Below are 11,010 nucleotides of genomic sequence, written 5' to 3'. Positions count from 1 at the left end.
GTGTTGAAAGGAGGCTTATGGCGGCTACGTCTTCACGTCTCTTCCATCGGTGATCATTCGGCTTGAGTGTCTCTTTGACCAGTGGAGGATGATGCTCATTTATGTCCTCTGCTGTTTCTTCCGACAGGTCTTCAGACGGTGGGGATATTCCGAGTGGGTAGCTCCAAGAAGAGAGTGAGGCAGGTGAGAACCTGGGAGAGACACTTTTTGATACTTCTCACACATTGCTGCACAAAGCTGTTGTTTCAGCCCACCGTGATTGGTCGGCGACACCTTATAACTTAATCCATCTTATTAATAGGGGATCTTGTATCGTTAACTCAGTTGAAGCATCGATTGAAATGAATTACACATTTTATGAATTGACTGTTCTGGTTGACAATATGGTTTTATAAGTCCTTATTATACATTTATTTACAGGGACCAATGCTAATTACATTATATTTCTGTATATTGTGATAGAAGCTATTGAAATTAATCTATATAGATAGAAGCTATTCAAATTCTGATATATTGACATAATATATTTATATTCATTGGTTTTGATATTGCCGCTGCTTCGGAGAATGCACACCGACCGAAGCATTTGTCACGACTCCGACCGAGGGTGGCTCCCCTTCCCGTTCGGGTGGCGCTCGGCGGTCGTCGTCGCCGGCCTACTAGCTGCCACTGATTCTTTACTCCCCCTCCTTGTCTGTTTATTGGTTACACCTGTTATGCGTTTGTGGTGATTAGTTGAGCTTTATTAGTCAGCCGGCCCGCCTGTTTCTTTGTGCGGGATTGTTTGTTGTAACATTTGTGTATGTTGGAGACGAACGTGTTTGTTCCTGTTCGTGGGTTTTGCTGGACTGTTTTAGTCCCCGTGTTTGGGGCATTTGTTTTTTAGCACCCAGTGTTTTGTGGGGTGGCCTATGTCCACCGTGTGTGCGTTAAAGAGCACTACCTTGAACTCTCTGTTTCCTGCGCCTGACTTCACACCCACGACACCCAGATCGTTACAGCATTAGTACGTTATTAAAGGAAGCAGAGCGAATGAACTTGGCCGCGGCTGAAGAGCCAGGCTCCTCTGTAGTCGTGGCCCTAGTCTACAAAGGGACGCAGTCGCGCCTTAATGACATATTTGTAATTCAAGCAGGGCTTTTAGCATTCATTTCCATCCCAGGGCCTGTATTCAATTTCCATCCCAGGGCCTGTATTCAATTTCCATCCCAGGGCCTGTATTCAATTTCCATCCCAGTGCTGATCTAGGATCAGGTTCGCCTTTTATATCATAATGAATCAGATTACATGGACAGGTATGTTCTGCCTATATCGTCATAGTGTGGTTTTACTCTTTAAAACCACACAAAACCAAACCACATCTTTTTTGCTCGCCATACATTTTTCCCCCTTCCTTTTTTTATGTCAGTTGAACGTTTGCTTTTGGTTATTATGACAGAAAACTCATTTAGTTTTAGTGTTGTTTTTGAACAATGTCTCTGTTTTTTAAGGAGATTTGAGTGCTTTCTGACTTGTGTTCTCTGAATTTGGACTTCTCGTCTTCTCTGTTTGCGTAGCTCATACGCCACGCTCACAATGGCAGATCCTAATCTTTCGTTCAAGTCAGCAAAAACAAGCACTGGTGCCAGCCAGTTTCAGTCTCGGTCTTAAATGATGTTGTTTCCGTTCTGTGATGGGGAGTTTATTTCTATTTTCAACATCTCACCGTTTGAGGGATACAATGCTATCAGCGTGTTGAATCAAAATGTCACCATGTGAGACAATTTACATGACTTCTCACTGTAATCCCCCGTTTGCTGACTTGAAAAAGAACTGACTATATCATCAACATTACTAACAGATTGTATTTTCAAAGTCACTTAAATCTCAATCATCTCTCACTTAAGGAAGTAGCTATATGAGTAGGCTACTTCCTGCCAACATTTAGATTTGTAACCAAGTTTTTATCTAAAACACAAGCTATAATCAAACTTCACTATAATGCTTAATCAAATACAATACTTGGTTATAATGCTTATCTTACTGGACTAAGTGGACACATTTTAATCCTGAGTAATGCTAGGGGTCAGATTGTGGAGGTAGCAGGTTGATACAGTATGGGAACAGAACCGGTTGGACCAGGACTACGTGTGAGAATGTTTTCACCACCAAGGTCACACCTGGTGTGTGCGTATCTGCGTATATCTGTGTGTCCCCGTAATGTGTGCGGAATGTGTTTACATGCGTGCGATGTGAATATGTTTGAGTGTTTCTCTGAGTTCACTTTCTAACTGTAGTCGCTATAAACAGTAAAGTATGTGGACTACACGGTACATCTCATGTTCTGTTTTGCTGTCTCTTAGCTGAGGGAGGAGTTTGACCGGGGAGTGGACGTCCAGTTGGATGAGGAGCACAGTGTCCACGACGTGGCCGCGCTGCTCAAGGAGTTCCTCAGAGACATGCCTGACCCTCTCCTCACCAAGGAGCTCTACACTGCCTTCATAAACACCATGTGTGAGGAAACATCAACTTCACTTACTTTGAATAGCTACCTTGTGTGCAGCATTAGAGTCATCTCTGCCTAGGCCAATCACCTTCGTTGGCCTCTTTTAGTAGGACACACCTTCAGTTTGCACTAAAACCACACTTAAGATGTATACTTGGTCAATGACATCAACAGGCATGCTGTATGCCACTGTAAATGTTGGGCTTAGCCTACCTAGAGTGCATACATTGGTGCCAAGTGTTGTGAATGTCATTGTCTACATGTACAGTCGTGGCCAAAAGTTTTGAGAATGACACAAAATTAATTTTCACAAAGTCTGCTGCCTCAGTTTGTATGATGGCAATTTGCATATACTGCAAGAATGTTATTGAAGAGTGATCAGATGAATTGCAATTAATTGCAAGTTCCTCCTTTGCCATGCAAAATGAACTGAATCCCCCCAAAACATTTCACTGCATTTCAGTCCTGCAACAAAAAGGACCAGCTGACATCATGTCAGTAGTTTCTTCGTTAACACAGGTGTGAGTGTTGACGAGGACAAGATCCCTCTGTCATGCTGATTGAGTTCGAATAACAGACTGGAAGCTTCAAAGAAAGGAGGGTGGTGCTTGGAATCAGTAAGATTGCACCTAAATCAACCATTTATCGGATCATCAGAACTTCAAGAGAGCGGTTCACTTGTGGAAGAAGGCCTCAGGGCGCCCAAGAAAGTCAGCAAGCGCCAGGACCGTCTCCTAAAGTTGATTCAGCTGCGGGATCGGGGCACCACCAGTACAGAGCTTGCTCAGGAATGGCAGGCAGGCAGGTGTGGAGTGCATCTGCAACGCACAGTGAGGCGAAGACATTTGGAGGATGGCTGGTGTCAAGAAGGGCAGCAAAGAAGCCACTTCTCTCCAGGAAAAACATCAGGGACAGACTGATATTCTGCAAAAGGTACAGGGATTGGACTGCTGAGGACTGGGGTAAAGTCATTTTCTCTGATATATCACCTTTCCGATTGTTTGGGGCATCCAGAAAAAAGCTTGTGCGGAGAAGACAAGGTGAGCGCTACCATCAGTCCTGTGTCATGCCAACAGTAAAGCATCCTGAGACCATTCATGTGTGGGGTTGCTTCTCAACCAAGGGAGTGAGCTCACTCACAATTTTGCCTAAGAACACAGCTATGAATAAAGAATGGTACCAACACATCCTCAGAGAGCAACTTCTCCCAACCATCCAGGAACAGTTTGGTGACGAACAATGCCTTTTCCAGCATGATGGAGCACCTTGCCATAAGGCAAAAGTGATAACTAAGTGGCTCGGGGAACAAAACATCGATATTTTTGGTCCATGGCCAGGAAACTCCCCAGACCTTAATCCCATTGAGAACTTGTGGTCAATCCTCAAGAGGCGGGTGGACAAACAAAACCCCACAAATTCTGACAAACTCCAAGCATTGATTATGCAAGAATGGGCTGCCATCAGTCAGGATGTTGCCCAGAAGTTAATTGACAGCATGCCAGGGGGGATTGCAGAGTTCTTGAAAAAGAAGGATCAACACTGCAAATATTGACTCTTTGCATCAACTTCATGTAATTGTCAATAAAGGCCTTTTGACACGTATGAAATGCTTGTAATTATACTTCAGTATTCCATAGTAACATCTGACAAAAATATCTAAAGACACTGAGGCAGCAGACTTTGTGAAAATGTATATTTGTGTCATTCTCAAAACTTTTGGCCACGACTGTATGTCTATGTGTATGTATATTTGCCTATGTGTATATATGTGAGAGTGTGACATATTTCAAATGATTTAGACTGAATCCTCACTCTTAACCTCTAACCCCTGACATCTAGCCCCTGACCCCTGTCCTGTACCTCTGTAGTGCTCGACTGTGAGGAGCAGCGAAGTGCCACCCAGCTCCTGGTTTACCTGCTGCCAGGCTGTAACAGCGACACCCTGACCTCTAACCTATAACCCCTGACCCCTGTCCTGTACCTTTGTAGTGCTGGACTGTGAGGAGCAGCGGAGTGCCACCAGCTCCTGTTTACCTGCTGCAGCCTGTAACAGCGACACCCTGACCTCTAACCTATAACCTGACCCCTGTCCTTGTAGTGCTGGACTGTGAGGAGCAGCGGAGTGCCACCCAGCTCCTGGTTTACCTGCTGCCAGCCTGTAACAGCGACACCCTGCATCGCCTCCTGCAGTTCCTCTCTACCGTGGCCAACCACGCCCACGACAGCCAGGACAAAGACGGACAGGAGGTGAGGCAAAGACCCCTTCCGTTACCCCCACCACTCCCCATGATTCTCAAATCAACCACAAGCCCCTACCCCCTAGACCTCCCTATAAACTAGATCTGAGAGGATTGGATAGGTGTGTAACCGGCGTCAAGCTGCCGCTTCAACAGCATAGCTTCCTCCCTCCCTAACTCGCACTGAGACTAGGTCTCGTGATCTCGGGTTCTCGGGGGGGGGGCACACAAGCTCTCAGGAACACGCAATCAAAACATTGTCATGTCATTGTGTCCCTCTGACGCACAGTAACTGATTTGGTCTCTTGATGTGATCAAGGGGACGAGGCTATTTCGGAGGGTTGGATACAGAGGGCTGCTGTTCTGTGACATCGTGGTGAAGTCTCAGTTTAGCCATTGTTGCGTGTTCTTCATGGTAGTTGTCCAATCTGTTTCGCTAGTTAATTTCCTGAAGCACTCAATATCACATTCTATGAGGTCAAAAAGGTAGTCTATGAGGTCAAAAAGGTAGTCTATGAGGTCAAAAAGGTAGTCTATGAGGTCAATATAGTAGTCTATGAGGTCAATATAGTAGTCTATAAGGTCAATATAGTAGTCTATGAGGTCAATATGGTAGTCTATGAGGTCAATATGGTATTATATCTGGTCAAATTATTTTTTTTAAATCAGGAAGTATAATGTAGTGTATCTCTTTGCGTTAATGACAGTCAATTGCACTTGTTTGTCTAGTGTGGCTGTATGTGATTCCATGCTATGCAGGAATCACATACAGGACACACTAAAACTGTATGCACTCACTGTACTGTCAGTGGCTTTAGATAAAAACATTTGCTAAGCAGCTGGCATTATTGTTTTTCCTATGTCCTCATCTCCTCCAGGTGACGGGGAACAAGATGACCTCTCTGAACCTGGCCACCATCTTTGGTCCCAACCTCCTTCACAAGCAGAAGAGTTCAGACAAGGAGTTCAGTGTGCAGAGTTCGGCCCGCGCGGAGGAGAGCACCGCTGTCATCGCTGTTCTCCAGAGGATGATCGCAACCTTCCACTCCCTCTTCATGGTGCGTGGGGGGTTCCTTGTGTGTCCGTGCCTGTGCACGTATGTGTGTGTTTTTATAGATGTCATACTTTGAACAGAGATATAGAGATACTATGTGTGTGTGTGTGTGTTGATATCCTACCCACTCTCCTGTTTAGTCCCTCTTTATAATACAACCTTGCACATATATGGTAATTGGACAGGCAGGTACTGTGTAATTACAGTAATGCATTCATAATAGCCAGCAAACAAGCTACAATGAATTATCACTTTAGAATGGCCAGTAAGTAAGACTCCCTTGTGAGTTCATTGTATACACTGTACACAGGTGAGGTGACGCAGTTGTAGAGAAGTTGTAACAACTACATAACCTACATTGTGTCAACTCAATCTGTTTATGTAGTTACTATGTCAAATACATGGGTTTAGCACTGACACGTTTGATGAACTCTCTATGTCCTGGGTCCGTATACAGCCATACCATTTCCATTACCTCTGCCTGTCCTCTTTCTTGCCCTCCCTCCCTCCCTCGTCCCCCATCTTTTGGTGTCTCTCCCTCCCTCCCTCCCTCGTCCCCCCTCTTTTGGTGTCTCTCCCTCCCTCCCTCCCTCCCTCGTCCCGGGTTAGCAGTGCCACTCAGTAACATATACCTGCATCTCAAATGGCACCCTGTACACTATATAGTGCACTACTTTTGACCAGGGCTCATAGTGCCATTTGGGATGCAGCCTGTGTTTAAGTTATAGAATCTCCAGGCTTTACCAGACAATGGCTCTGTCTTATAGAATGAAAACAAAGCTCTGTGGGCCTTTGTTAGTGCTGTTAGAGCTGATCCTGGACCTGATTAAAGGCCTTAGGGCCCAGTTCCGGACCACTACAGATCACAGGCTTTTGATGCCAGAGAGACGGTGCCAGAGAGACTTATGGGCCAATCCCTTGCACTGATTGTTCTGACACCACCACCACTATTTCCCTGAACAGAAGTCGTATTCGTTGAACTTTGCAGAGGTTGTTTTTCCCTCCCCCCAGATCGTGGAATTCAGGGTAGTGGCGGGACGCTGGAAAGAGGTCTTGTTAGGTTCTGAAATGTTATCCCTCGTGTTTTTCAACTGTGTTGGGTTGTTTGCTGAAGGTCCTGATGTAAACCAAAAAAGATGTTTGTAGCTCTTTAGTTGGATGTGTTTGAACTGTCGTGCTTCATTGCCAAATCACTTCTTTTATTGCCTATCTATTTTATTGCTCATTGCCCAGACACTATACAACTGATGGGGGCAACAAAAAAATCGGAACTCATTATGAGGGGCCACAGTGGCTCGTGGGTCGGCTTACATTATATTTTAAAAGTTAATTTCCTGCAATTCTGCATATTTTGCCATGGCGCATAGAGAAGATTTAGCAATTTTATAACTAATTTCATGTCATTCTAATAATTTTGCCACGGGGCGGATTTTTTTTGTTGCAGTTTTACAGCTCATTTCCCGCAATTCTACATATTTTGCCATAGGATGGAGGCAAATGTTTGCAGTTATTAAGATGATAACTGATCATCAATGGGCCCCAACCCGGTCGGTAATTCAACCATGCTTAGATAGTCTAGCGGCCAGCTAAACTTACCAATCTAAAAAAATAAAAAATAATGCTGAAATGGGCTAATTGAGTGAATTCTTATGCACAACCACGTTTCTAAATTGAACCTTGTGTATTCTATTATTCTTCCCTCCCACCCAAAAATATTTTTGTTTGTTTTTGGTGTGAAATTGGTCCTACAAAAGGGTGCAGTCCGTGGGCCGCCAAGTTGCCCATCCCTGCTATACATGGATCCACAGACTGGTATTCAATGTTATACTATGTGTTCATGTATTGACTGGCTTGTGATCACCAAACGTGAAGATGGAAAAAGTTAGACTCACTTTCACCATGAGGTTGTCTTGGTCAATAGCACCCCCTAGTGCTCCATCATGTGCCATTACATACATAAACCGTTTTTTTGTACTTGTTTGGTCATGTCTGTTGTTGTCTGTGTGTAGGTGCCCCCAGACCTGCAGAATGAGGTCCTGATGAGTTTACTAGAGACTGATCCTGATGTGGTAGACTATCTGCTCAGGAGAAAGGCATCACAGTGAGTACATTGGTTCCACGGCACATATCACAGTCACACATTTTGAGTACTCATCGAAAGTAGTTGCTTAGCCTGGTGTTCATGTCTGTTGAGAGAAAGTGAAGAACCCATCATCTATGGCAATATCTTTTTATTCTCTCTACCATCCTTTTCTCTCCCTCATCCATCCCTCCTTCCACTCCACAGGAGTCCAGACGTGTTGCGATCGGAGGATCCTTTCTCCCTGAGCGAGAGGCGCTCCTCCAGTGACTCCAACAAGGTCTCCAGTGGAGAGCTGTCCCCCTATGACAACAACTCCCCCATTCTGTCTGAGCACCCGGGGGAAGGGACCAGCCCAGGGTCAGAACAGTACACCCTGGTGAGGCAGGTGGCAGGACGGACACGGGACACCCATGGGTCCAATCCCTGGGTCTCAAAAGGTGAGGGGACTACTTGTCCAGTCTTACTTAGCTGTGGTTGATATGATCGTGGTGATGGTAGTGATAATTATGATGATGATGATTACGATGATGACGATGATGATCATGATTGTGGTGGAGGTGATGATGATGATGATCTTAATGATGATGATGACGATGATGATGATGATGATGATGATGATTGTGGTGGAGGTGATGATAATCTTAATGATGATGATGATGATGATTGTGGTGGAGGTGATGATGGTGATAATCTTAATGATGATGATGAGGATTGTGGTGAAGGTGATGATGATGATTATAATCTTGATAATGATGACGATGATGATTATTGTGGTAGAGGTGATGATGATGATGATGATTATAATCTTGATACTAATGACGATGATGATGATGAGTATGATGGTCCCTAAACATGGTCATGTTCATTATGTCCTATATGTCAGAGGAGCATGCTAATATCTGGGGAGCTTGGCATTCCACACTGAAACCAGTGCTGAAGGACCAGCCTTATGCAGGTAAGCTGTTGAAATGTAACAATCACATTTTTGGACTTTTACTTATCTTCATTTTCGGACTTTTCCCATTGACATCTGTATCTCCAGGTTCCCATAGCAACATGTCAGAGGGCAGCTCACGCAGCTCCCAGGAAGGACTTGACTGTCTCCAAGGCGATGCCAGGCAGGTGGTACGACGGACACAGACCTCGCTGGGCGTGGCCGAATGCAGGCCCCATCCCCCTGTGACACGGGTCTGTAGCAGCCCTCACAGCGAGGCGGGACGGCCGCGCCTCCTGCTGAGCCTCAACCATGTGACCCCACCCCATCCGCACCCCGACAGCCAATCAGCAGCCAGCAGCGCAGAGGACCTCCCCCAGGGCATTAGACACCAGGCTATCCCCAGCCCTAACTACGCTCACTCGGGTCCGCCCCCTCCCCCTTATGGCGGCTTGTCCTCCAGGCTCTCCCCCGCTGCCTCTAAACCAGCCCAGCCTGTCTCCCCCTCCCCCGCAGCACCCCCTCACCAGCACCCCCTGCAGGGTGGGAGGCCAATGGTGCCACAGAACTCAGCCTCCCCCACCACGGACAGCATGGTACCCATGAGCCAAGAGTGGCAGGACTGGCAGAGGGACAGATGGCAGATCTGGCAACTCTTGTCCTCGGAAAACGCAGACACACTCCCAGAGACACTGGTGTAAGCTGGACCATAGGACCGTGGGGTAGTGTTAGCCATCCCTCCCCTCTGTCCTCCCCTCCGTCCTTCCCCCCCAAACATGGGCGCCATGGGGTTGTTTACATGTGCAGCTGCTGCCTATACTACAGACTTGGTACAGAGTCACTAGTGTTTCCTGCTTGCTATGTATTGATCCGCAATTGATGTTGTATCCTGGTCACTCCTTTGCATGTTATTAAATATTCTCTCTGAGCTGTTTCAGAGAGGATCAACATTAAACTGTCAGCAAAACATACCTCAAACGTCAAGTTTATCAATTTGATTCACAATTATTATTATTGCATGTCCATATTTCGATAAGGCCCCAGTTTAAATTGAGCCGAATGAAATATGTAGAAGTGACTTTTGAAGATAGGAAGGTTTAACGTTTGACAACAATTTGATAAGCTACAGTCAATTTACATGACCAATCTACCCTTATATATTTACTGAAGTCATCACATATATTAGTGATCGCTGCTAGTATTCAGAAGGTATTTACTTGCCGATAATATATCCCGGTAAGTAGCGTACACGTTTGTATGAACAGAGTTTTATTCAATGTCAGTCACCAAGTAACAGAGCCCATAGTACAGTTTTGCAACAGTTTGTATATAAGCATTATAATGTATTTTATGTCGACCTAGCTAACATTTTTTTTACTGGTTGTCTAAATGTTTGTGTTGTGTGGTTTTAACTCGGTTTAATAAGATAACGTCTGTCAAAGCTTTACTGAACCAAGTTGGGTTCTAAAAGACCAGTACTGTGTCAAAGTTCTTTAATTCCTTTACTCTCTTTTCATCAAATGTTTTCTGGGCGTCTATAAAGTCTCATCTGCTTTCTCTCTTTTAGTAGTTGACATTGTTCTTTTAGCTATTGGATTTCACTTCACCATGGTTGCTACAGCATGGCTTATCTTACAAGCTCATATCAACATAATTCATTCCAATGATTCTCTCATTCCATTAGGTGGTTGATGTCAAGGTTATGGCTGCATAGGAATATTTTTGGAAGCAGATTAAAAATACAGGTTCATTGCTGGCCTGACAGGTTCATTGCTGGCCTGACAGGTTCATTGTTGGCCTGACAGATCATTGCTGGCCTGACAGGTTCATTGCTGGCCTGAACAGGTCTGCGCGACAGGTTCATTGTCTGGCCTGACAGGTTCATTGTTGGCCTGACAGGATTCATTGCTGCCTGACAGGTTCATGTGCCTGCAGTTCTTGCTGGCCTGACAGGTTCATTGTTGGCACTGACAGGTTCAGCTGGCCTGACAGGTTCATTGTTGGCCTGACAGGTTCATTGTTGGACCTGAACAGGTTCATTGTTGGCCTACAGGACGGAGGGGCGGGCTGAAGGTTCATTGTTGGCCTGACAGTTCATTGTTTGGCCTGACAGGTTTCATTGTTGGCCTGACAGGTTCATTGTTGGCCTGACAGGTTCATTGTTGGCCTGACAGGTTCATTGTTGGCCTGACAGGTTCATGTTGGCTCGACAGGTTC

At 45.3% G+C, this 11,010-nt stretch overlaps 1 protein-coding gene across 1 annotated transcript in view; it reads left to right on the top strand.

The window, feature by feature from the left end:
• Window positions 1-10,628, top strand: part of LOC112080779 (rho GTPase-activating protein 6) — a 101,484-nt gene extending 90,856 nt beyond the window's left edge. The window contains exons 6-13 of the mRNA XM_070442708.1: window positions 128-183; window positions 2,343-2,493; window positions 4,584-4,732; window positions 5,601-5,780; window positions 7,786-7,877; window positions 8,064-8,296; window positions 8,743-8,814; window positions 8,902-10,628. Coding sequence (XP_070298809.1) covers window positions 128-183; window positions 2,343-2,493; window positions 4,584-4,732; window positions 5,601-5,780; window positions 7,786-7,877; window positions 8,064-8,296; window positions 8,743-8,814; window positions 8,902-9,494 — 1,526 coding nt within the window. The 3' untranslated portion in view covers window positions 9,495-10,628. The remainder of the gene's footprint in view (window positions 1-127; window positions 184-2,342; window positions 2,494-4,583; window positions 4,733-5,600; window positions 5,781-7,785; window positions 7,878-8,063; window positions 8,297-8,742; window positions 8,815-8,901) is intronic.
• Window positions 10,629-11,010: the final 382 nt, after the last annotated feature.

The sequence above is a fragment of the Salvelinus sp. IW2-2015 genome, unplaced genomic scaffold (genome assembly GCF_002910315.2).
Source record: "Salvelinus sp. IW2-2015 unplaced genomic scaffold, ASM291031v2 Un_scaffold16496, whole genome shotgun sequence".
NCBI lineage: Eukaryota > Metazoa > Chordata > Actinopteri > Salmoniformes > Salmonidae > Salvelinus > Salvelinus sp. IW2-2015.
This window is presented reverse-complemented; position numbering and strand designations above follow the sequence as displayed.